Genomic DNA, 27,417 nt, shown 5'->3' with positions numbered 1-27,417 from the left:
GGGGCAGCTAAGAAGTAAAAGGAAAAACTCTTGGAGGAATTGGAGTTGAGAAGCATAATTATTTCAGATGTGTGTGTTTTGTAACAAAGATAAGACCTCAGGGAGCCTGTGCACTCAACCTGATGAAGATAGCACTGGCAGTTTAAAAAGCAAAAGATCTTTTCCCAGAAGGTTGTTGAACATATGTAGTGAAAAACAGGCCCTTCTGTGCAAGATAAGTAGGAAAGAAAGGCACAATCCAAAGGAGAAGCAAGGAAGATAGAGATCTCTTGCCATAGTTGAGCAAGACCTGCAAATTACCTTGGTAGCAGTCCAAATCATGGCCCAGATGATGTTGGCAAGTGAGAGGATCTTGGTTCTTATCTTCTTCAGAGAAAGAATTCCACAAAGAGACATTTTAAAGCAGACACGATTTATTGGAAGCATAGTACATGCAAAGAGAACAAAGAAGCTGTCTATTTAAAACAAAGCAGAAATACACACCCAGGAAAGAGTGTCAGTGTCTTCCTTAATGAGGAGCATCCTAGAGAGGTGATTTAAATCACTTATATGGAAGTAGTTTTTCCTGGGTTTTTTATTTCCTCTGACCAGTCATCTTTCTTCATTTCCCACCTCAGACTTGACTCAAGGCTCTTCCTGATATGCATCTTTTTGCCAAGATGGATTCCAGCATGGAAGCCTATTGGAGATTGACAGCACCTTTTATGGGATAGCGCCCCTCCCTTTTTGACCCCCAAGTCTTTCTACACATGTGCAGTCCTGGAGATCTTGACCTCAATAGTGATAGATGCAGTCATCTTATTTCTTGACTCCAGCAGAGCTCAGCTTCTGCTATTAACTTTATCCTTGAAGTGTCTAGGAGAAGCAAAGGTTCAGTTTACTCCACTTGACAAACTCCAGCTGTTCAGCTCAGGGACCCATCTACCTCCTACCTCAGAACCACCAGCCAGGGTCTGCTGAGAAACCTCATTCATGACGCTGACAGTGGGTTTGGCTGATTTCTTTGCAAGCCCCTGGATCACACCATAGGCTGAGATGTATCAGCAGGCTTGACCCCCTGAATGCTGGCCTGCAGAGCCTCTCTTGAGTGAGAGAGTCAGGGCTGGGATGGTCCTTGGGCCAGGAGGCTCCCTATGGGGCAGCAGTCCAGTGTTTGCTCAGAGGCAGTGGGCAGTTTGGGTCACAGACTCACCGACTCGCTGCTTGATGTCAGCAGGTCAGGACCTGCCTGTTGCACTGCTTCAGGTGTTCCCTCTCACTCCTGTCTGCCTCCCTGGGGTCTAGGTGGGACTCTGGAGGTGAAAAGACCTTTAAAGTTGTGTGATTTTTGTAGTGCAAGCTTTCTCAGCGAGTGAAAGTGTACAGGTTCAGAAATGAAAGTAAATAAGCCCCTAATTGTTTGATATTTTTTATAATACTTCAAATCAATTTGAAATTCACCTCAGGGGAAGTAAGTTTTCATTTTTTTTAAGTTCTAAAATATAGAATTTCAAATTTAAAAACAATATGAACTTATCACTAATAGAATGTATACTTATTTTCCAGGTAATTAATGTGGATCTGACTCATATTGAAAATAGAATTGGTGACATTGTTAAATCAGAAAAACATGTTCAACTAGTATTGGGACAGTTGATAGATGAGTAAGTACAATAATTAAGAATACATTTTTGTGTTTCTTTTTTTGTAAGTTTATACTTAAATTTAGAATAATTGTGGCACTACAGTATTTTTTAGAACTCTTCTAGTACTGATTTTCATTATTGTACTTAAAAAGTAAGTGCTTACTTGTGTGGAATACTTGGGAATAATATAAACTTTTAATTTTTTATGTTGTTTTAAAGCAACACAAAACATGACTGTTATCATCTTTCCTATGTGAACTTAACTCTGAAAGCAGAATTGTTAAAAAGTCTTAATGAAAACGACTGTAGAATTTTAATTGTTGAAACAATTTCAGCATTTCTTGATTAACCTTCCATTTAGTTACATTGATAAGAAAAATTTCAGAATATGATTAATGGATGGTGTTTACCTCAACATACCGTATTAATTACTTTTGGAGAATGTCTTATTGCAGGAGAAATTAAACATAAAAAGATAGAGGAAAATTATTATTCCTAATTGAGTTTTTCCTTTTTTTTTTTTTTATTTAAACTATTAGGAACTATTTGGATCGTTTAGCAGAAGAAGTAAATGATAAATTACAGGAAAGTGGTCAAGTAACCATAGCAGAACTATGTAAAACCTATGATCTTCCTGGAAACTTTCTGACACAGGTATTTTTTTTTCCTTAATGGTATAATTTGTCTTTTCAAATAAATGGCAAGTTTTAAAGGGTGGAAAGAAACTAGACTTACTATTATTTGTTTTTTTGCAAGTGTTTTGACTATTTTCTAGTTTTGACTATGTTCTAGCAATTTATTTGGGGTATACTTAAACATTGATGGCTCTGATAAGATTATTTAGAAGTGATTTTAATCTTCCGGAACCCAGAGATATCCTAAACTTGGTAGACTTAAGGTCTCAGCCTGCTTGGATGCAGTACCTAGTATACCAGAAGTGTATATCTTTATTGAATGCTTCTTTAGCAAGGATATCTTCAGTTCTGATTGCTAGTTGTAATTTAAGAAACAACTGATGAAGATTATAATTTATAAGACGTGCTACTGGCATCTTGTGTGGTAAAGGTCACAGACGCTGCTGAACATTCTGCAGTACACTGAGCGTCCCTTCCCAATAGAAAATTTTCTTCCCTAAATGTCAGTAGTACCAACTTCTTTTGATGTCACCTTTTTTCCTCCTCTAAACTGAGAGCGTGATAAGGAGAGGAATCAAGGAATGGCTTATAGTCTCTTAATTTTTGGTACTTGTGTCAATACTCAAATCAGATTATCTTTATAAGTTAAATTACAGTGGTGCCTGAAAATAGAGGCTATTTCCTTGTTTGTTATTTCAGTTTTCTTAAAGTTGTTTAATGTTTTAGAAGTCTGTTTGGAACAGTGGAAGTTAAACAGACCATGATTTGAATTCTGTCTATGACACTGCTTAGTTACTTAGGGTCAGAAAAATTAATTTTTATGGCTTTTTATTTTTTATATTGTTTGTGCTTCAAGTTACATATCGGAAAATGGGAATAATTGTCTCTCATAGATGTCAGTGAGGTTTCATATACATGGTATATCGGGTGAAATGGCTGGCCTAGAGGAAGTACTCAATAAATGATGGTTTTGTTTATATATTTACTGGAACAAATAAGGGAAAAGCCAATCATTTTAGGTATACTTTAAGAAAATCCAGCTTACAGAAATTACCAAAACATAATTGCATGAAATTAATTTATAATGAAACAGATTTACTCACTCATTTTAAGTGGGTGATTTCTCCTCATTGCATCTAAAATACCATTGAGCATATAGATCTGTTTTACAAAGCATTTCAGGAGACTAAGCTCCTAAGCAAGTGTATGTAAATTACAGAAGATAAAATGAGCAAATACATGTAAATCACAGAAGGCAAAAAAAAGATATTTTTAGTCAGTTTTACATTAAAGTATCAGAACAGATCAAGTGGTTTCTTATTGTGCTACTGATACATTTTAGAAATATATATGGTTTCTTTGTTCAGTTTTAATTTTTCTCAGTATCATAGACAGTATTGTAAAAGCTCACTAAGAAGTTGTTTGAGGGACTTCCCTGACAGTCCAGTGGATAAGACTCTGAGCTTCCAATGCTAAGGGCACGGATTTAATCCTGGCTCACGGAACTAAGATCCCGCATACCTCATGGGGCAGCAAAAAAATGCGTTTAAAAAATCCTTAAAAAAAAGTTGTTTGAAAAGCATTTTCCTGTACCACAGAAGTATCAGCAAGGCTGACTTGAGTAGATTTAACTTGTCCTGAAAAGGGAAATATGTCCAAGCTTATTTCATAAACCTGATCCCAGTCACAGTATAGCTGTGGAGAAGTGCTCTCATCAGGTTACCAAGAAATCAGGTTGTCTGTCAGTATAGATTTATGGACACAGATTGTTAATATTTGCATCACAGAGTATAACTTTTCAGGTCTTATGTATCCCTAGGTTGCAGAATCTTGGGATAATATTTATTTCTCTGTTAGTATTAGTAGCTCCATATAGCATCCTCTCTAGGATCCTTGTAAATGTCTTGGTTGTCTGTGTTTCAGGCTGCCTATATCTGGAAAACCGGTTAATCTCTTTTATTTTACCCTATGGATAGGCCTTATTAGCAGGTAGCTGATTTTTTTTAACATATCAGTTATTAGAATCATTCAATTCTTGTCTTCACCATAAGATTATGAAGTTTCCTAGACCCTAAGTCTTCATTTTACTTTATATATCTTATTAATTCATGCTTGCTGAAATTACTCAATCGAATGATTAATACAACATCAGCATGCAGCATGACTTTAGTAAACCTGTAACAAATGTAAATCTGTAATTTTGTTCTATCATTTTAATAAGAAGTTTCATCCATCTTTACCCTCAGGCACTAACTCAGCGACTAGGTAGAATTATTAACGGACACATTGATCTTGATAACAGAGGAGTAATATTTACTGAAGCTTTTGTATCTAGACATAAAGCACGCATCCGTGGACTGTTCAGTGCTATTACCCGGTAAGCAAGTTTTAAAGTATGTGTATTTTTACATTTCTTTGTTCATTGTTTGCCTTTTTTTTTTTTCCTTAAATCTTATTCAGGACCCTAGTTTATTAAACAGAAAGGGAACTTCCATGAAATAGGAATGGGAATTCCAGGCTCTAGAATGTGTCCACATTCTCTCCAACCCACATCTCTTTCTCCTACCGTCACCACCCTTAAGACCCAAATGCACTTCTGCAGAATATCCAGATCATATATAAAGTCACTCTGAGATCATGGAACGAGCATGCAGTCAGAAACCCCTGGGTCATAGCTCTATCATATAGTAACCATGTGACCTTGAGCAGGTAAGTTAGTCACCTAACTTCTTTGAGCCTCAGATGGTGCTGGATGACTTTAGAACTCTTTACTAAATAAAATTCTAGTAGTCTAATGAATAACCATTGTACTTTCAAAATCACTTTAACTGAATGTTTGGGGCCTCTGTGAAAAACTCCAGTGTGGAATTAAGAAAACCTACATTCTCAGTTTTCTCTTTACTCCTGTGTCATTAAATTTATATCAGTGGTTTTTTTGGTCCCCCAGCATATAAATGTCCAGATTTCTCCATTTTAAAACAATCAAACCTCTCTTAGCCCTGGATTCCATTCCCTCTACCATCTTGTTTATTCCTTTCCTTAAAGGGAACCATCTCAAATTGATGTCTACAGTTATTGTCTCAGTTTTCTTACCGTCTGTCACTTCTCAGCTTACCCATCTGGCTTCTTCCACTTACATAGCAATGATGTCAGTCTCGTTAAGTCTAATGGGTATTTCCTATCCTTGTTTTACTTGACTTTGGAGCACCATTTAACTCCAATTATGTCTTCTTCTTGAAATGTTCTCCTCTCTCTCTCTCTCTCTTTTTTTTTTTAACACCACAGTTTCTTGGTTTCATCTTACCTCTTTTGGCTGTGCGGTATAAGTCAGCTTTTCTGGCTCTTCCTCCATTCACTAGCCTTGAAAGTTTTCTTTCAGGCCATCTTCTCTTCTCAGTCCTGCACTACCTGCATAGGTGCTTTTACTTTTAAATTCCAGACACGTACAACTTGTACAGTATCTCTATTGAAGTGTTTTACAAGTGCCTCAAATTCAACATATTTAAACTAACTCACTGTCCTGAGCTGTCCCACTCCTCATCTCTTCTGAATTCTTCCACTTGTGTTTCCATTATCAGTAAATGCCATCATCAGGTTGGTTTTGCTAGAAAACTGGAAGTTGTCCTTTATGCCATCCTTTCTCTCACCTCCGTTTCCATAACACAGCATCTTTTGAATTCATATTCTAAATATTTATGTAATCTTTACTTCTCTGACGTCACCATTCTCACCAATTCAGGCCATTTTTTACTGGACTGTTTTAGTCGCTTTCTAACAAGTCCCTCCTCTTCTATTCTTACTGTGTTTCAGGATACTCTTTTGCATGGCAGCCACAGTGATTTCCTTTTGTCATTCAGTAAATCAGACGTGCTCATTGAATACCTGATACATGCAGGGCCCTAGTAGAACAAAACACTAGAAGGTTAGAAGAGAGAGCTCACAATCTAATGCAATAGTATTCTTTCTCTCTTTTTTTTTAATATGACGTTTATATTAATAGAAAAGTTGAAAGAGAACCTTTTTTTCAAATTCTGTCTCATTTGAAAGAAAGTAGTTGACATTATGTCCCATAACCAGAAATACTTTAGTTTGTTTCCTACAAACAAGGGCAGTGTCCTATAAAACTACAATACAGACATCAAAATCAGAAAATTGACCTTGATCCATTACTACCATCCAGTCTTTGGATCCCATTTGTGATTTACCAGTTGAATCCTAATAGTATTCTCTATAGAAAAAGGATCCAGTTCAGAATCACATATTGCATTTAATTGTCAAGTCTCCTTGGTCACTTTCAATCTCGAATACCTACCTTACTTTCGTGAGAATATTCATTCTTTCTGCTACTTCTTTCTACTGATAATTCAGGTTTTTCATCATTGGCAGGAATATCACAGAAGTGATTATATGTTTTTGTCATTGCACCCTATCAGGTGGCATGCAATTTAGATTTTTCCAATTACTGATGCTGCTGTGTTGCGCTCAGTCGTGTCCGACTCTTTGCAACCCCATGGTCTGTAGTCTGCCAGGCTTCTCTGTTCATGGGATTCTCCAGGAAGAATACTGGAGTGGGTTGCCATTTCCTTCTCCAGGAATTACTGATGAGGTACATTGTAACTTCTTAATAAGAAGGTATGTAGATTTCTCATTAAGGTTTTTTGTTTCCCTTTATAATTATTTGTGGGGAGGGCAAATTGAGATCTTGTTAGTTACCCTGTTTTTCATCATATTTTCAATTTATTCATTTATTAAATCACTACAGACTTATGGCTTTCTATATTATTCTTTGGATTATAGTCCATTGTTATCATTATTTAGATTTTCAAGTTGGCTCTGATTTAGGCTAGTGGAATGCCCTTCAGCCTGGCTTCTCTGTTCTTTTGACATTTCTCAATCTTTCCAGCACTTCTTTTCTTTCTAATACATGAAGGAGTTCCAGGCTCAGTTCATCCTTTACCTGTTCGACCTTAGATTCAGTCATTTCTCCAAGGACCCATGGTTCCTTTTAGTAGAGTATTTAGAAACCAAGATCTGGACACTAGATTGTTTATTGCTGTTTGGGTTGTTCCTGCTCCCAAGCCCTCAGCAGACAAGTTAAAGGATACACATGGGAGGACAGGGAGGCCTGGCATCCATGGGATCACAAAGAGTTGGACACGACTGAGTGGCACAATGACAGCATACATGTACACCCCTATATATGTATTTTCTTTTTTGCATTTTTATTTTTGTGTATCAAAAACCATGAGTTCACACTGAAGTAATTAGTTAGAAGAATGAGATATATAGGTAAACTACATTGCAATTCCAAGTTGAAATAAAAACCCAGCAGCTAAGTTTCATCGTACTAAAAAAGGTAGAAATTTTGTGCAGTCCAATTAAACTTTTATTGAACACCCACAATAGTTTATGCACCCAGTAGTTTTAAGGTAAAGTTCTTGAAGGAGCCCTTTGCATGTTTATAGGGATACGTTCAGATAGAAAGGAACAGAAAATAAAAAACATGAGAAGCTTGTAATAAGATAAACAGAGAGGAGAGCAAAATTCATAGTGTGTAATTGGATCTAATTGGTTTGTTGTTGTACAGTTGCCAAATCGTGTCGAACTCTGCAAGCCATGGACTGCAGCACACCAGCCCTCCCTGTCCTTCACCATTTCCTGTAGTTTGCCCAGGTTCATGTCCATTGAATTGGTGAAGCCATCCAACCATCTCATCCTCTGTCACCCTCTTCTTCTGCCTTCAGTCTTTCCCAGCATCAGGGTCTTTTCCAGTGAGTCAGCAGTTCACATCAGGTTAGCCAGAGTATTGGAGCTTCAACTTCTACATCAGTCCTTCCAATGAGTATTCAGGGTTGATTTGTTTTAGGGTTGACTAGTTTGATCTCCTTGCTGTCCAAGGGACTCTCAAGAGTCTTCTCCAGCACTGCAGTTCAAAAGCATCAATTCTTTGGCGCTCAGCCTTCTTTATGGTCCAGCTCTCACATCCATACGTGACTATTGGAAAGACAATAGCCTTGACTATACAGACCTTTGTCAGCAAAGGGGTGTCTCTGCTTTTTAATACACTGTCTAGGTTTGTCATAACTTTCCTGCCAAGAAGCATTCGTTTCCTAATTTCATGACTGCAGTCAACATCCGCAGTGATTTTAGAGCCTAGGAAGAGGAAATCTGTAACTACTTCTACCTTTTCCCTTTCTGTTTGCCATGAAGGGATGGAATCAAATGCCATGATCTTAGTTTTTTTAATATTGAATTTTAAGCTGGCTTTTTTGCTGTCTTCTTTCACCCTCATCAAGTGGCTTTTTGCTTCCTCTTCGCTTTCTGCCATTGAAGTGGTATCATCTGCCTATCTGAGGTTGTTGATATTTCTCCCAGCAATCTTGATTCCAGTTTGTAACTCATCCAGCCCAGCATTTCACATGATGTGCTTTGCATAAAAGTTAAAGAAACAGGGTGATAATAAACAGCCTTGTCATATGCCTTTCTCAATTTTGAACTAGTCAGTTGTTCCATACAAGGTTCTAACTATTGCTTCTTTACCCGTCTACAAGTTTCTCAGGAAACAGATAATACAGTATGGTATTCCCATCTCTTTAATAGTTTTCCACAGTTTGTTGTGATCCACCAGTCAAAGTCTTTAATGTAGTCAGTCGAACAGAGGTAGATAGTTTTCTGGAATTCCCTTGCTTTCTCTGTGATCCAGCAAATGTTGACAGTTTGATCTCTGGTTCTTCTGCCTTTTCTAAACCCAGTTTGAATATCTATACATTCTCAGTTCACATACCACTGAAGGCTAGCTTGAAGGATTTTTAGTATAACCTTACTAGCTTGGGAGATGAATATAATTGTCTGGTAGTTCGGACATCTTTATTATTACCCTTGGGATTTGGGGTGAAGATTGAAGTTTTCTAGTCCTGGGGCCACTGCTGAATATTCCAAATTTGCTGACATATTGAGTGCAGCACTTTAATAGAATCATCATTTAGGATTTTAAGTAGCTCTGCTGGGATTCCATCATCTCCACTAGCTTTACTGACAACAGTGCTTCCTAAGGCCCAGTTGACTGCACACTTCTAGAATGTCTGGCTCTGGATGAGTGATGACACCAACATGGTTATCTGGGTCATTAAGATCTTCTTTCTACAGTTCTTCTGTGGATTCTTGCTGTCTCTTCTATATCACTTCTGCTTCTGTTAGGTCCATATAGTTTGTGTCCTTTATTGTGCTCCTCTTTGGATGAAATGTTCCTTTGATATATCCAGTTTTCTAGAAGAGCTCTCTAGTCTTTCCATTCTGTTGTTTTCCTCTGTTTCTTTGCACTGTTCATTGACGAAGACCTTTTCCTGTGACCTTGCCTTTCTCTCAAACTCTGCATTCAGTTGAGTATACCTTTCCCTATCTCCCTTGCTTTTCAATTCTCCTTTCCTCAGACAACCACTTTGTAAAGCTTGCTCAGACACTTTGCCTTCTTGCATTTCTTTTTCTTTGGGATGGTTTTCCTCACTGCCTCCTATACAATATTATGAACCTCTGTCCATAGTTCTTCAGGCACTTTATTTACTAGATCAATCATAAGGGATTTGATTTAGGTCGTACCTGATTGGCCTCGTGGTTTTCCCAACTTTTTTTAGTTTAAGCATGAATTTTGCTATAAGGAGCTGATGACCTGAGGCACAGTCAACTCCAGGTCTTGTTTTTGCTGACTGTATACAGTTTTTCCATCTTCGGCTACGAAGAATGTAATCAGTCTGATTTTGATATTGACCATCTAGTGATGTCCCTGTGTAAAGTCGTCTCTTGTTTTGTTTAAAAAGGGTGTTTGCTTTGACCAGTGTTTTCTCTTGGCAGAATTCTGTTAGCCTTTGCCCTGCTTCGTTTTGTACACCAAGGCCAAACTTGCCTGTTATTCCAGGTATCTTGACTTCCTACTTTTGCGTTCCAGTCCCCTCTGTTAAATAGGATGTATTCTTTTGGTGTTAATTCTAGGAGGTCTTGTAGGTCTTTGTATAACTGATCAGCTTCTTCCACATCCGTTGGGACATAGACTTGACTTACTCTGATGTTGAATGGCTTGTCTTGGAAATGAACCGAGATCATTCTGTCCTTTTTGAGGTTGCACCCAAGGGTACTGCATTTTAGACTTTTGTTGATTATAAGGACTGCTCCATTTCCTCTATGGGATTCTTGCCCACAGTAGTAGATATAATGGTCATCTTAATTAAATTCACTCATTCCCCATCCATTTTAGTTCACTGATTTTCCTAAGATGTAAGTGTTTTCTCTTGCCATCTCCTGCTTGACCACGTCCAATATACCTTGATTTGTGGACCTAACATTCCAGGTTCCTATGTAATACTTTTCTTAATAGTATTGGATTTTACTTTCATCACCAGACACATCCACAACCAAGCATCACTGCCGCTTTGGACTAGCCACATCATTGTTTCTGGAGCTGTTATTAGTAGTTGTCCTCTGCTCTTCTCTGGTAGCATATTGGACACCATCTAACTTGTGGGCCTCATGTTTCAGTGTTATATCTTTTTGCCTTTTTATACAGTTCATTGGGTTCTCATGGCAAGAATCCTGGAATAGTTTGCCATTCCTTCCTCCAGTGGACCATGTTTTGTTAGAACTCTCCACTTCACCCGTCTGTGTTTGTGGCCCTATATGGCATGGCTCATAGCTTCACTGAGTTTGACATGCCCCTTCACCACCACAAGACAGTGATCCATGAAGAGGATAATTGGTTTCAGGAATTGTAGATAATTTAGCTGAATATTTTAAATAAAATAATAAAACCAAATTGGCCTATATAGAAATTTGGTAGAAATAATAATTTAGTCAAAAATCCTCATACAGAGGTTTTAAATATTAAGTCATATTTTGAATTAATATTTTCTGCTCTCCTAGGTCTGTCATATGGAAAAATTATAATGTCTTAAATAGTCAACAAGAGAGGGTCAAGTAGTTTGAATGACTTAAAAATCTGTTAGTAATATTTTTGTTATTCAGTTGCTCAGTCATGTCCCACTCTTTGTGACCCCATGGACTGCAGCACACTAGGCTTCCCTGTCCTTCATATCTCCTGGAGTTTGCTCAAACTCATGTCCATTGAATTGGTGACGCCATCCAACCAGCTCATCTTTCTTCTCCTGTCCTCAATCTTTCCCACCGTCAGGATCTTTTCCAATGAGTCAGCTTTTTGCAGCAGGTGGGCAAAGTGTTGGAGCTTCAGCATCAGTCCTTCCAATGAATATTTAGGCTAGAATTCCTTTAGGATTGACTGGTTTGATCTCCTTGCTGTCCAAGGGACTCTGAAGAGTCTTCTCTAGCACAATTCGAAAGCATCAATTCTTCAGTACTCAGTCTTCTTGATGGTCAAACTTTCATATCCATACATGACTACTGGAAAAACCATAGATTTGACTAGATGGTCCTTTTTTGGGAAAGTGATATCTCTGCTGTATAATACACTGTTTAGATTTGTCATAGTTTTCTTCCAAGAAGCAAGTGTCTTTTAATTTCATGGCTGCAGTCACTGTCCACAGTGATTTTGGAGCCCCAAAATATAATATCTGCCATCACTTCCATTTTTTCCCCAAGATGTGATAGCACCAGATACCATGATCTTAGTTTTCTAAATGTTGAGTTTTAAGCCAGCTTCTTCACTCTCCTCTTTCACCCTCATCAAGCTCTTTAGTTCCTCTTCGTTGTCTGCCCTTAGAGTAGTGTCATCTGCATATCTGAAGTTATTGATATTTCTCCCAGCAATGTTGATTCCAACTTATGCTTCATCTAGCCCAGCATTCCACATGATGTACTCCACATATAATTTAAATAAGCAAGGGACAGTTTACAGCCTTGATGTGCTGCTTTCCCAATTTTGAACCAGTCCATTTTTCCATGTTCAGTTCTGTTACTTCTTGACCTGCATACAGGTTTCTCAGGAGGCAGGTTAAGATGGTCTGATATTCCCATCTCTTTAAAAATGTTCCATTTTGTTGTGATCCATGTAGTCAAGATTTTAGCGTCATCAGTGAAGCAGATATTGATGTTTTTCTGGATTCCCTTCGTTTTTCTGTGGTCCAGTGGTTGTTTGCAATTTGACCTCTGGTTCCTCTGCCTTTTCTAAATCCAGCTTGAACATCTGGAATTTCTTGGTTCAGATACTGTTGAAACCTCACTTGAAGGATTTTGAGCATTATCTTGCTAGCATGTGAAAGAGTGCAATTGTGCAGTAGTTTGAACATTCTTTGGCATTACTTTTCTTTGGGATTGAAATGAAAACTGACCTTTTCCAGTCCTGTGGCCACTGCTGAGTTTTCCAAATTTGCTGGCAAATTGAATGCAGCACTTTCACAGCATCATCTTTTAGGATTTGAAATAGCTCAACTGGAATTCCATCACCTCTGCTAGCTTTGCTCGTAGTGATGCTTCCTAAGGACAACTTGACTTCACATTACAGGATGTCTGGCTCTAGGTGAGTGATCACACCATTGTGGTTATCTGGGTCATGAAGATCTTTTTTGTATCTTCTATGTATTCTTGCCACCTCTTCTTACTATCTTCTGCTTCTGTTAGGTCCATACCATTTCTGTCCTTTGTTGAACCCATCTTTGCTTGAAATGTTCCCTTGGTATCGAAGAGATCTCTAGTCTTTCCCATTCTATTGTTTTCCTCTATTTCTTTGCACTGATCACTGAGGAAGGCTTTCTTCTCTCTCCTTGTTATTCTTTGGAACTCTGCATTCAGATGGGTATATCTTTCATTTCTTCTTTGTCTTTTGCGTCTCTTCTTTTCTTAGCTATTTGTAAGGCTGCCTCAAACAACCATTTTGCCTTTTGCATTTTTTTTTCTTGGGGGTGGTTTTGTCACCATCTCTTATACAGTGTTATGAACCTCTGTCTACAGTGTCTCAGGTACACTATCAGATCTAATCCCTGGAATCTGTTATCTCTACTGTATAATCATAAGGGATTTGGTTTAGGTCATACCTGAGGGCCTAGTGGTTTTCCCTACTTTTTTCTATTTAAGTCTGAATTTTGCAATAAGGAGTTCAAGATCTGAGTCACCATCAGCTCCTGGTCTTGCTTTTGTTGATAGTATACATATTCTCCATCTTCAGCTGCAGAGAATATTATCAGCCTGATTTCAGTACGGAACATCTGATGATCCACGTGTAGAGTCATCTCTTGTGTTGTTGGAAGAGGGTGTTTGCTATGACTAGTGCATTCTTTTGGAAAAACTCTGTTAGCATTTGCCGTGCTTCATTTTGTACTCCAAGGCCAAACTTCCCTGTTACTCCAGGTTATCTCTTGACTTTCTGCTTTTGCATTCTAATACCCTGTTATGAAAAGGACATCTATTTTTGATGTTAGTTCTAGAAGGTCTTGTAGGTCTTCACGGAACCATTCTTCATCTTCTTCAGCATTAGTGGTTGGGGCATAGACATGAATTACTATGATGTTGAATGGTTTGCCTTGGAAACAAACAGATCATTCTGTCGTTTTTGAGATTGCACCCTTGTACTGCATTTCAGACTCTTGTTGACTTTGAGGCCTACTCCATTTCTTCTAAGGATTCTTGCCCACAGTAATAGATATAATGGTAATCTGAATTAAATTCACCCATTTCCATCCATTTTAGTTCACCGATTCCTAAAATGTCAATGTTCACTCTTGCCATCTCCTGTTTGACCACTTCCAATTTACCCTGATTCATGGAGCTAACATTCTAGGTTCCTGCACAATAAGTACTGTTCCTTACAGCTTCGGACTTTACTTTAACCACCAGATACAGCCACAACTGGGCATCATTTCCATGTTGACTCCGCCTCCTCATTCTTTCTGGAGCATTTCCCTGCTCTTCTCCAATAGCATATTGACCTGGGTAGTTCATCTTTCAGTGTCATGCCTTTTCATGATGTTCATGGGGTTCTCAAGGTAAAAATGCTGAAGTAGTTTGCCATTCCCTCCTCCAGTGGACCACATTTTGTCAGGACTCTCCACCATGACCTGTCCATTTTGGGTGGCCTTACGTGGCATGACTCACAGTTTTATTGAGATACACAAGCCTGTGATCCATGTGATCATATGGTTAGTTTTCTGTAATTGTGGTTTTCATTCTCTCTGCCCACTGATGAGTAAGAATAAGAGGCTAGTGCAAGCTTCCTGTTGGGAGAGACTGGCTGTGGCGAAAACTTAGTTTCACTTTGGTGGGCAGGGCCATGCTCAGTAAATGTTTAATCCAATTATCTGCTAATGGGTGGGACTGTGCTCCCTCCCTGTAGTTTGGCCTGAGATGGCCCAGTCCTGGAGTCTTTTAGTCTCTTTGAAGCGGGTATAGTCTCTGTTAGACCTAATGACAAGCTCCTCCAAGAGGATTTATGCCAACAAGATGCACCTCCTAGGACTGCTGGCAGCAGTGTCCCTGTCCCCATGGCAGGTCGCTGCTGACCCATGCCTCTCCAGTAAATCCTCAAACACTGAGGCAGGTCTGGCTCAGTCTCATGTGGTTACTGCTCCTTTCTTTCCCTGGATCCTAGAGAGTAAAGGATTTTGTTGTGCCCTGCAAGAGTCTCTGGCTAGTGCATAAGAACAAAAATACTGACTAAACCTAAACCAGAGAACTGGTATAATTGGCTTAAAATAAATAGGGAAGAAAAGAATTGAAGTCAGAAAAAAGTAAATTATAATTATTATAAAAGAAAAGCAGTCACAAGAATCTATCCAAAAGAAATTAAAGCATATCTCCACACAAAGACATGAAAGCAAATCTTCATAGCAGCATTAGTCATAATAGCCCCAAACTGGAAATAATCCAAGTGTCCATCAACTGATAATGGATACAAACAACAAAATAGGGTATATTCATATACCAGAATACTCTTTTAAGCAGTAAAAATGAATGAATGCTGATCCCTGCTTTATTATTCATGAACCTCAAAAACATGCTAACTAAAGGAAGCCAGATGCACAAGACACATATTGACTCCATTCAACATTTTTTCTCTAAAAAGTCACATTTGTAGAGGCAGAAATCCGATCAGTGGTTCTCTAGGTTACAAGTGGCAACAGAAATTAACTGCAGACATCTAGGAAGAAACTTTTTGGGTGATGGAAACCTTCTAAAACTGGATTGTGGTGTTGGTTGCTCAACTCTATTAATTTATTGAGGTCATTGAATTCTATATTTAGAATTGGTTAGATTTATATGTAAGTTTTATATATCTCATTAAAGCTGTTTTTAAAAATATGTGTAGTCATTACAGAAAATACTGATAAACAAAAGAGGTTAAAGTGGATTTCTCCCAGTCAAATTCCTTAACTGGAATACAGCATTCCAGTTTCCTTTCAGTTTGTGTATGATCTCATTTTTCTTCAAAAATAAATTCATATAAGATTCAGTGACTTCCCAGGTGAGGACAGTCTCTCAGACAGAAAGAATAAACAAAAACTTAAAATATAATAAAGGGCAAGGCAGATAGTCAAGATCATTAAGTTCAGTTCAGTCACTCAGTCATGTCCGACTATTTGTGACCCCATGAACCACAGCATGCCAGGTCTCCCTGTCCATCACCAACTCCTGAAGTCTACCCAGACTCATGTCCATTGAGTCGGTGATGCCATCCAACCATCTCATTCTCTGTTGTCCCCTTCTCCTGCCCTCAATCTTACCCAGCATCAGGGTCTTTTCAAATGAGTCAGCTCTTCTCGTGAGGTGGTCAAAGTTATGGAGTTTCAGCTTCAACATCAGTCCTTCAGTGAACACCCAGGATCAAGATCATTAAATCTGAAGTTAAATTTTGGTCTGAAAGGAAGTTGATCCTGGAATAGGAAGACAGATCAATTGCCTGGTATTTCAGTAGCATAATTCTGCTTAAGGATGTAAAGTTTGGTGCAGTTTCTTTTTTTTTTTTGAAGTTAATTTACAGTATTGTGTTCATTTCTCATGTAAAGCATGTAATTCAGGTGTACATATATATGTATATATTTTTCATGTTCTTTTCCATTACAGTTTACAGGGTATTGAATATAATTCCCTGTGCTATACAGTAGAACCTTATTTATTTATAGTAATTAGTGTCTCCTAATCTCAAGCTTCTAATTTATCCGTCTCATACCACTTTTCTCCTTTGTAACCATCAGTTTGTTTTCTGTGTCTTAGTCTGTTTCTGTTTTTAAATAAGAGCATTTGTATCATATTTTAGATTTCACATCCAAGTGATACTATATCATATCTGTCTGTGTTTGACTTAACTTCACTTAGTATGTTAATCTCTAGGTCTATTCATATTTCTGCAAATGGCATTATTTTATCCTTTTTTATGGCTGAGTAGTAATCCATTGTATATATGTACCACATCTTTAGCCATTCCTCTGTTGATGGAATCTTAGGTTGCGTCCATGTCTTACCTGTTGTAAATAGCGCTGCTTTGATCATTGGGTACATGCATCTTTTTGAATCATAGTTTTGACTGGTTTATATAACCAGAAGCAGGAATGCTGGATCATATGGCAACTTTAGTTTTTTAAGGAGCCTCCATACAGACTTTATTTTTGGGGGCTCCAAAATCACTACAGATGGTGATTGCAGCCATGAAATTAAAAGACGCTTACTCCTTGGAAGGAAAGTTATGACCAACCTAGATAGTATATTAAAAAGCAGAGACATTACTTTGCCAACAAAGGTCCGTCTAGTCAAGGCTATGGTTTTTCCTGTGGTCATGTATGGATGTGAGAGTTGGACTGTGAAGAAAGCTGATCGCCGAAGAATTGATGCTTTTGAACTGTGGTGCTGGAGAAGACTCTTGAGAGTCCCTTGGACTGCAAGGAGATCCAACCAGTCCATTCTAAAGGAGATCGATCCTGGGTGTTCATTGGAAGGACTGATGCTAAAGCTGAAACTCCAATACTTTGGCCACCTCATGGGAAGAGTTGACTCACTGGAAAAGACTCTGATGCTGGAAAGGATTGAGGGTGGGAGAAGCCGGGGACAACAGAGAATGAGATGGCTGGATGGCATCACCAACTCGAGGGACATGAGTTTGAGTGAACTCCGGGAGTTGGTGATGGACAGGGAGGCCTGGCGTGCTGTGATTCATGGGGTTGCAAAGAGTTGGACACGACTGAGCGACTGAACTGAACTGAACTGATACTGTTTTCCATAGTGGCTTTACCAATTTACATTCCCATCAACAGTGTAGGAGGGTTCCCTTTTCTCCACATCCTCTCCAGTATTTATTATTTGATGATGGCTATTCTGACCCATGTGAGGGTAATACCATATTGAAGTTTTAATTTGCATTTCTCTAGTTACATTGAGTATCTTTTCATGTGTGTATTGGCCATCTGTATTTCTTTTTTGGAGAAATGTCTATTTGGGTCTTCTGCATGTTTTTTGATTTTTTTTTTTTTTGAGATATGTAAGCTGTTTGTATATTTTGGAAATCAATCCCTTGTTGGTCACATCATTTGCAGATACTTTCTCCCAATATGTAGGCTGTCCTTTGATTTTGTTTATGTTTTTCTTTGCTGTGTAAAAACTTGTAAGTTTGAATAGGTCCCATTTGTTTATTTTTGCTTTTATTTCTGTTGCCTTAGGAGGCTGGCCTAAGAGAACATTGCTACAATTTATATCAGATAATCTTTTGCCTGTGTTCTCTTCTAGGCGTTTTATGGTGTCATGTCCTACATTTAAGTCTTTAAGCCATTTTGAGTTTTTTTGTGTGTGTACGGTGTGAGGGAGTGTTCTGATTTCATTGATTTACATATGGCTCTCCAGCTTTCCAAACACCACTTCCTGAAGAGACTCTTCTCTGTATATTCTTGCCTCATTTGTCAAAGATAAATTGACCATGAGTGGTTGGTTTATTCTAAGCTCTCTGTATTTTGTTTTGGGGGGCTTTTTTTTTTTTTTTTTTTGCCATGTGGCTTGCAGGATATTAATTCCCCAATCAGGGATTGAACCTATGCCATCAGCAATGGCAATTTAGAGTCCTAACCACTGGACCACCAGGGAATTCCTTGGGCTCTCTTTTCTGTTCCATTGATCTAGATGTCTGTTTTTGTGCCAGTACCGTGCTGTTTTGATTACTATAGCTTTAAAATATTGTCTGAAGTCTGGGAGGGTTGAGCTTCCTGCTTTGTTCTTTTTCCTCAGGATTGCTTTGGCAATTCTGGGTCTTTTATGGTTTCATATAAATTTTAGGATTTTTCTGGTCCTGTGAAAAATGTCATGAGTAATTTGATACAGATCACATTAAATCTGTAGATTGCTTTGGGTACTGTGGTCATTTTTGCAATATTAATTCTTCCAGTCCAAAAAATGAGATATCTTTCCATTTGTTTGCATCATCTTCAGTTTCCTTTGTTAATGTTTTGTACTTCTGAGCATATAAGTCTTTCACCTCTTTGATGAGGTTTATTCCTAAGTATTTTTTGATGCAGTTTTAAAAAGGATTGCTTTTTTACTTTCTGTTTCTGATACCTTTCATTATTAGTGTAAAGAAATCCAATAGATTTCTATATGTTAATCTTGTATCATGCTACATTGCTTAATTCGTTTATCAGTTTTAGTAGTTTTTGTGTGGAGTCTTTTGTTGTTGTTCAGTCACTAAGTCATGTCTGACTCTTTGCAGCCCCATGGACTGCTGCATGCCAGGCTCCCCTGTCCTTCAGTATCTCCTGGAATTTGCCCAAATTCATGTCCACTGAGTTGGTGATGATATCCAGTCATCTCATCCTCTGCCACTCCTACCTCCTTTTGCCTTCATTCTTTGCCAGCATCAAGATCTTTTCCAGTGAGTGGTCTCTTTGCATCAGGAGGCCAAAGTATTAGAGCTTTAGCTTCAGCAACAGTCCATCCAATGAATATTCAGAGTTTCTTTCCCTTAGGATTGATTGGTTTGATCTCCTTGCTGTCCAAGCAATTTGCAAGATTTTTATCCAGCACCATAATTCATAAACATCAGTTCTTCAGTGCTCAACCTTCTTTATTCTTCAAGTCTCAAATCCACATATGATTACTGAAAAAACCATAGCTTTGACTATACAAACTTTGTCAGCAAAGAGATGTTTCTGCTTTTTAATATGTGTTTAGGTTTGTCATAACTTTCCTTCCAAGGAGCAATCGTCTTTGAATTTCATGGCCGCAGTGTTTGTCTGCAGTGATTTTGAAGCCCATGAAAAGAAAATCTGTCACCATTTCGACTCTTTTAGTTTCTATTTGCCATGAAATGACGGGGCCAGATGCCATGATCTTAGTTTCTGAATGTTGAGTTTTAAGCCAGGTTTTTCACTCTCCTCTTTGACCCTCATCAAGAGAGTCTTTAGTTCCTCTTCATTTTCTGCCATTAGAGTGGTGTCATCTACATATCTGAGGTTGTTGATATTTCTCCCAGCAGTCTGGATTCCAGCTTGTAATTCATTCAGTCCAGCATTTCACATGATGTACTCTGCATGGAAGTTAAATAAGCATGGTGACAATATACAGTCTTGTCATACTCCTTTCCCAATTGGAACCAGTCCATTATTCCATGTCCAGTTCTAACAATTGCTTCTTGACCTGCATACAGGTTTCTCAGGAGACAGGTAAGGTGGTCTGGTGTTTCCATCTCTCTAAGATTTTTCCACAGTTTGTTAGATCCACACAGTCAAAGGCTTTAGTGTAGTCAATGAAGCAGAAGTATGTCTTTGTGAATTCTCTTGCTTTTTCTGTAATCCAACAACTATTGGCGAGAGATCTCTGGTTCCTTTACCTTTTCTGAAACCAGCTTATACATCTGGAAGTTCTCGGTTCATGTAACTGCTAAAGCCTAGCATGCAGCATAATCTTGCACAATTGTATAGTAATTTGAACATTCTCTGTCATTGCCCCTCTTTGGGATTGGAATGAAAACTGACCTTTTCCAGTCCTGTGACCACTGCTGAGTTTCCCAAATTTGCTGACATACAGAGTTCAGTATTTAACAACATCATCTTTTAGGATTTTAAATAGCTCAGCTGGATTTCCATCATCTCCACTAGCTTTGTTCATAGTAATGCTTCCTGAGGCCCACTTGACTTCACAGTCCAGGATGTCTTACTCTTAGTGAGTGAGCATGCCATCATGGTTATCCAGGTCATTGAGACTTTTTTATATAATTCTTCTGTGTATTCTTGCTATCTTAATCTTTTTGCTTCTCTTAGGTCCTTACAGTTTCTGTCCTTTATCATGCCCATCCTTGCATGAAATGTTCCCTTAATATGTCTAGTTTTCTTGAAGAGATCTCTAGTCTTTCCCATTCGGTTGTTTCCCTCTGTTTCTTTTCATTGTTCACTAAGGCCGTCTTGTCTCTCCTTGTTCTTCTCTGAAACTCCACATTTAGTTGGGTATGTCTTTCCCATTCTCCCTTGCCTTTAGCTTCTTTTCTCAGCTATTTGTAAAGCCTGCTCACAACCATTTTGCCTTCTTGTATTTCTTTTTCTTTGGGATGGTTTTGGTCACCCCTTCCTGTAAAATGTTATCAACCTCCATCTGTAGTTCTTATGGCACTCTGTCTACCAGATGTAATCCCTTGAAACTATTCACCTCCACTGTATAATCATAAGGTATTTGATTTAGGTCATACCTGGCCTAGTGGTTTTCCCTACTTTCTTCAGTTTAAGCCTGAATTTTGCAATAAGGGGCTCATGATCTGAGCCACAGTCAGCTCCCAGTCTTGTTTTTACTGACTGTATGGAGTTTCTTCCAACTTTGGCTGCAAAAAAAAATATTGACCATCTGGTGATGTCCATGTGTAGATTCATCTCTTGGAATCTTTCGAGTTTTTTATATATGGTGTCATGTCATCTGCTTATAATGAAAAATTTACCTCTTCTTTTCCATTTTAGATACCTTTTATTGCTTTTTCTTGTCTAATTCCTGGAGCTAGGACTTCTGATATTCTGTTGAACAGAAGTGGTGAGAGTGGGCACGCTTGTCTTGTACCAAAATTTTATTAGGAAAGTTTTCAGCTTTTCACCATTGAGTATTACCTTATCTGTGGATTTGTCATACATAGCCTTTATTATGTTGAGATATGTTCTGTCTTACCCACTTTGGTAAGAATTTTTATCATGAATGGGTGTTGATATATGGTATCATGTCATCTGCTTATAATGAAAGTTTGTCAAATGCTTTTCTGCATCTGTTGAGATCATGTGTTTTTCTCTGTTCTTTTCTTTATATGGTTTATCACATTCATTTGCGTATGTTGAACCATTCTAGTGAACTTGGAATAGATTCTACTTGGTCATGATGTATGGTCTTTTTATGTGTTGTTTGATGCAGTTTGCTAATATTTTATTGATATTTCTTGCATCTATATTCATCAAATATACTGACCTGTAATTTTCTTTTCTTTTCTTTTCTTTGATGGTGTGTTTAGTTTTGGTATCAGGGTGATTGTGGCTTCATAGAATGTCTTTGGGAGTGTTTCCTCCCCTTCAGTCTTTTGGAAGATTTTGAGGAGGATCAATATAATCCTTTGTGTGGTTGGTAGAATTTGCCTGTGAAGCCATCAAGCCCTGGAATTTTGTTGTAGAAAGCTTTTAAATTAAAGATTTTATTTTACTTCTAGGGATAGGTCTGTTCAAATTATGTAGTTCTTCTTGATTCAGTTTTGGTGGGCTGATATTTTTTTCTTTTTTTAATTGAAGTACAGTTGTTTATAGTGTTGTGCTACTTTCAGGTATATCTTTGTCTAATTTTTGTATCAGGCTGATGGTAGTTTCATAGAATGACTTTTGGAATATTTCCTCCTCTTCAGTATTTTGGAAGAGTTTGAGAAGGATCATTATAAGTTCTATGTACGTTTGGTAGAATTCCTCATTGAAGCCTTCCAGCCTGGTACTTTTGTTTGCAGAGAGTTTTTTATCATTATTATTAAAGATTCTATTTCACTTACAGTGATCAGCCTGTTCAAATTTTCTGTGCTTAATTCAGTTTTGGTGGACCGTATATTTCTAGAAACTTGTCCATTTCTTCTGGGTTGTCTAAATTTGATGGCATGTAATTGTTCATAGTATTCTCTTATAACAGATATTTTGTATTTCTGTGATATTGATTATTATTTCTTCTCTTTCATTTCTTGTTTTATTTGCTTCTTTCTTTTTCTTCTTGGTAAGCCTGGCTAAAAGTCTGCTAATTTTGTTTACCCTTTCAAAGAACCAACTCTTGGTTTTATTGATTTTCTTTTTCTGTCTTTTTAAATTTCCAATATAGTTAATTTACAGTGTTGTGTTTCAGGTGTACAACAAAGTGATTCAGTTATATTTATGTATATGTGTGTATATATATTATTTTTCATATTCTTTTCCCTTATAAATTATTACAAAATATTGACTATAGCTCCCTATGCTATACAGTGGTTCAGTTCAGTTCAGTCGCTCAGTTTTGTCCAACTCTTTGCGACCCCATGAACCGCAGCACGTGAGGCCTCCCTGTCCATCACCAACTCCCAGAGTTTACCCAAACTCATGTCCATTGAGTCGGTGATGCCATCCAGCCATCTCATCCTCTGTCGTCCCCTTCTCCTCCTACCCTCAATCTTTCCTAGCATCACGGTCTTTTCAAATGAGTCAGCTCTTCACATGAGGTGGCCAAAGTATTGGAGTGTCAGCTTCAACATTAGTCCTTCCAATGAACACCCAGGACTGATCTCCTTTAGGATGGACTGGTTGGACCTCCTTGCTGTCCAAGGGACTCTCAAGAGTCTTCTCCAACACCACAGTTCAAAAGCATCAATTCTTCGGCGATCAGCTTTCTTTACAGTCCAACTCTCACATCCATACATGACCACTGGAAAAACCATAGCCTTGACTAGACGGACCTTTGTTGGCAAAGTAACATCTCTGCTTTTTAATATGCTATCTAGGTTGGTCATAACCTTCCTTCCAAGGAATAAGCGTCTTTTAATTTCATGGCTGCAATCAGCATCCACAGTGATTTTGGAGCCCCAAAAAATAAAGTCAGCCACTGTTTCCCCATCTATTTCCCATGAAGTGATGGGACCAGATGCCATGATCTAAGCTTTCTGGATGTTGAGTCTTAAGCCAACTTTTTCACTCTCCTCTTTTACTTTCATTAAGAGGCTCTTTAGTTCTTCACTTTCTGCCATAAGGGTCGTGCCATCTGCATATCTTAGGTTATTGATATTTCTCCTGGAAATCTTGATTCCAGCTTGTGCTTCCTCCAGCCTGGCATTTCTCTTGATGTACTCTGCATATAAGTTAAATAAGCAGGGTGACAATATACAGCCTTGACGTACTCCTTTTCCTATTTGGAGCCAGTCTGTTGTTCCATGTCCAGTTCTAACTGTTGCTTCCTGACCTGCATACAGATTTCTCAAGAGGCAGGTCAGGTGGTCTGGTATTCCCATCTCTTTCAGAATTTTCCACAGTTTATTGTGATCCACACAAAGGCTTTGGCATAGTCAGTAAAGCAGAAATAGATGTTTTTCTGGAACTCTCTTGCTTTTTCAGTGATCCAGCGGATGTTGGCAATTTGATCTTTGGTTCCTCTGCCTTTTCTAAAACCAGCTTGAACATCTGGAAGTTCACGGTTCACATATTGCTGAAGCCTGGCTTGGGTGGCAGGTTAATCACTAAGTTGTGTCCAACTTTTGTGACCCCATGGACTGTAGACCACCAGGCTCCTCTGTCCATGGGATTTTCCAGGCAAGAATACTAGAGTGGGTTGCCATTTCCACCTCCAGGGGAGCTTCCTTACCCAGGGATTGAACCTGCATCTCCTCCACTACAGGTTGTCTCCTGCATTGCAGGCAGATTCTTTACCAACTGAGCCACCAGGGAAGCCCATGCTATGCAGTAGGTTCTTGTTTATGTTTATGTATAGCAGTGGTGGTTTAGTCACTAAGTCGTGTCTGACTCTTGTGACTGCATGGATGACAGCCCACCAGGCTCCTCTGTACATGGGATTTCCTAGGCATGAATACAAGAGTGGGTTGGCATTTCCTTCTCCAGGGGATCTTCCCTACCCAGGAATTGAACCAAGGTCTTCCAGATTGCAGGCAGACTTTTTACCATCTGAACCACGATGTAAGCCCTATATTTAGTAGTGTATATGTATTAATCCCAAGCTTTTTGTTTATCCCTCCCCTGTTTCTCCCCCCATTTTCTCTTTGGGTAACTAAATTTGTTTTCTATGTCTGGGGTCTGTTTCTATTTTGTAAATAAGTTTATTCATATAATTTTCTAAAATTTCACATATAAGCAATATCATTTGCTGTTTGACTTACTTCTGTTAGTATGATAGTCTGGACTTCCATTCGTGTTTCTGCAGAAGACAGCATTTTTCTTATGGCTGAGTAATACCCCACTGTGTGTGGGGGGAGGTGTATCACATCTTTTTTATCCTGTCATCTGTCACTGAACATTTAGGTTACTAAATGGATATTAGGTTGCTGTGCCGCAATGAATATTGGGATGCATGTTTTTTTCAAATTATAGTTTTGTCTAGCTATATGCCCAGGAGTACAATTACAGGATCACATGGTAGCTCTGTTTTTGGTTTTTTAAGGAACCTCCATATTGTTCTCCATAGTCCCTGTACAGATTCACATTCTTACCAACAGTGTAGAAGGGGTCCTTTTTCTCTCCACCCTCTCCAGCATTTATTTGTAGTCTTTGATGATGGTTATTCTGACTGGTATTAGGTGATATCTCATTGTGGTTTTGATTTGCAGTTCTGTAATAATTAGCAGTGCTGAACATTATTTCATGGGGCTATTGGCCATCTGTATGTCTTTTATGGAATGTATGTCTTAAGTATTCCGCCCATTTTTTCATTGGATTATTTCTATTTTTTTAATCTCTATTTTATTTATGCTTCTCTGAGTTTCATTATTTCCTTCCTTCTGTTCATTGTAGGTTTTTTTTTTTTCTTCTTTTTATAGGTTTTTTTTAGGAGTTAGGTTGTTTAATTCAGATTTTTCTTTTCTTGTTTTTGGAGAATGGCCTGTATCATTGTGAACTTCCCTCTAAGGGAATTGCTTTTGCTCAATCCCAGAGATTTTGTATGGTTGTGCTTTCATTGTCAGTTATCCTGAGGTATTTTCAGCGTTCCTCTTTGATTTCATCATGACCCATTATTTTTTTAGCAGCATGTTGTGTAGTCTCCACTAATACTTTTTTTTTCTTGTTTCTATTTCTGTCGTCGATTTCTAGTTTCATACTGTTGTGGTCAAAAAAGATACTTGAAATAATTTCTACCCTCTTCAATTTGTTGAGGTTTGTTTTATAGCCTCATCTGTGGTCACTCCTTGAGAATGTTCCATGTGCACTTGGAAACTATGTGTATTCTTGAATCTTTTTAATGTAGTGTCCTGAAAATATCAATTAAATCTGTTCTAATGTGTCATTGATTTTCTGTCTGGAAGATATCTCCGTTGATGTGAATATGGTGCCAAAGTCTCCTACTATTATTGTATTCCCATCAATTTCTCCCTTTATGTCTGTTAGTATTTGTTTTATGTATTCAGATGCTCCTATGTTGGGTGTATATATGTTAACAAGTGTAATATCCTCTTGTATTGATCGTTTCATCATTATTTAGTGTCCTAGTTTATCTTTTTTTATGCTATTTCAAAGTTTATTTTTCCTCATTTGAGTATTCCTAGCCTCTCTTTCTTGCCACTGCTATTTGCATGATATACTTTTATCTATCCCCTCACTTTTAATCCATATGTGTCATTTGCCCCCTAAAGTGGATATTTTGTAGGCAGCATATTTTAGGCCCTTATTTTTTTTTTAATCCAATCTGCCACTCTTTGACTCTGGATTGGAGCATTTAGTCTATTGACCTTTAAGGTAATTATTGGTGTATATTTCCATTTTAAACCTTGTTTTCCAATTGTTTTGTATTTATTAATGGTTCCTTTTTCTTTTTGTCTTTCCTTTTGTAGTTTGATGGTTTTCTTTTGTATTATGCTTTGTTCTCTTTTAGGGTTTTGTGAATCTATTGTGTGTTTTTGATTTGTGATTACCCTATATTTCAGATGTTTTAACACATTCCAAACCCTTGCTTCAAACTGGTAATCATATAGGCTGAAACCTACTCTTAAAAATCTATATTTTACTACTCTTCTCCCACATATTTTATGATTTTGATGTCCTCTTTCACACCTTCATGTTTATCCTTTAGCTGGTCATTGTAGTTATTGTCACTTTCTTTCACAATATTTTTTTTAATCTGTGTAGAGGCCTATTTAAGTGATTTACTTCCAGCTGTGATTTTATTCCCCCTACAGATTTTCCCTTCTTTCTATTTAGAGAAGACCTTTCAATATTTCTGTTAGGATAGGTTTAGTATTGCTGTATTTTTTTTTTAAGTTTTTGCTTGTCTAAGAAATTCTTTATCTTTCCTATTTTAAATGACAATATTGCTGGTAGAGTTTGCTGAGTTGTAGGTTTCCCTTTCAAGACATCAAATGTCACTTTTTTCTGGCCTGAAACCTTTTTGTAGAGAAATCAGTTGATAGGCTTAAGTGGGTTCCCTTTGTAACTCTGTTTTTACTTTTACTGCCTAGAAACCTTTCTCTAACTTTGCTATTTTAATTATGTCTTATTGTGGGTTTGTTTGGGTTCATATTTTTTGAGGGGGAGTTTCTGTGCTTCCTTTACCTGGCTATCTGTTTTCTTCCTTAGATTTGGGAGATTTTCAGCCATAATTTCTTCCAGTGTTTTCAATCCCCTTTTGTCTTCTCCTGAGATCCCGTTATGCATAGATTGGCACACTTTTTATTATCCCATAGGTCTCATATATTGCTTTCATTTTTTTCATTTGTCTTTTTTTTCTGCTGCTCTTATTGGGTGATTTCCATTATTCTACCTTCCAGATCATTTGTTCATTTTCTTTATCATTCAGTTTGCTATGTATTGCCTTTAACTTGGCTTTAATCTCAGCAAATGAGTTTTCTAGTTTTTCTTGATTCCTCTTTATAGTTACTAGTTACAGAGATCTGCATTTCTGTTGATAACCTTTCTTAATTCTTCAGTAGTTTTATTACATCCTTTTTGAACTCAGGGTCTAATAGACTAGAGAAGTTTCTTTTTTTTTTTTTTTCTTTTCCTAACAGGGGAATTATCTTGATCTTTTCAATGAGTATGGTCCCTTTT

General features: G+C 37.8%; 1 protein-coding gene across 1 annotated transcript in view; it reads left to right on the top strand.

Annotated features, from left to right (window-relative positions):
• The window catches only part of UFL1 (UFM1 specific ligase 1), a 65,685-nt gene that overhangs the window by 15,466 nt on the left and 22,802 nt on the right, over positions 1-27,417 (top strand). The window contains exons 4-6 of the mRNA XM_055433128.2: positions 1,546-1,643; positions 2,165-2,279; positions 4,507-4,637. Coding sequence (XP_055289103.2) covers positions 1,546-1,643; positions 2,165-2,279; positions 4,507-4,637 — 344 coding nt within the window. The remainder of the gene's footprint in view (positions 1-1,545; positions 1,644-2,164; positions 2,280-4,506; positions 4,638-27,417) is intronic.

This window comes from Moschus berezovskii, chromosome 10, assembly GCF_049115385.1.
Source record: "Moschus berezovskii isolate FMDL1 chromosome 10, NW_MosBer_1.0, whole genome shotgun sequence".
NCBI lineage: Eukaryota > Metazoa > Chordata > Mammalia > Artiodactyla > Moschidae > Moschus > Moschus berezovskii.
The sequence above is the reverse complement of the archived record's forward strand: the minus strand, read 5'-3'. Positions and strand labels throughout refer to the sequence as shown.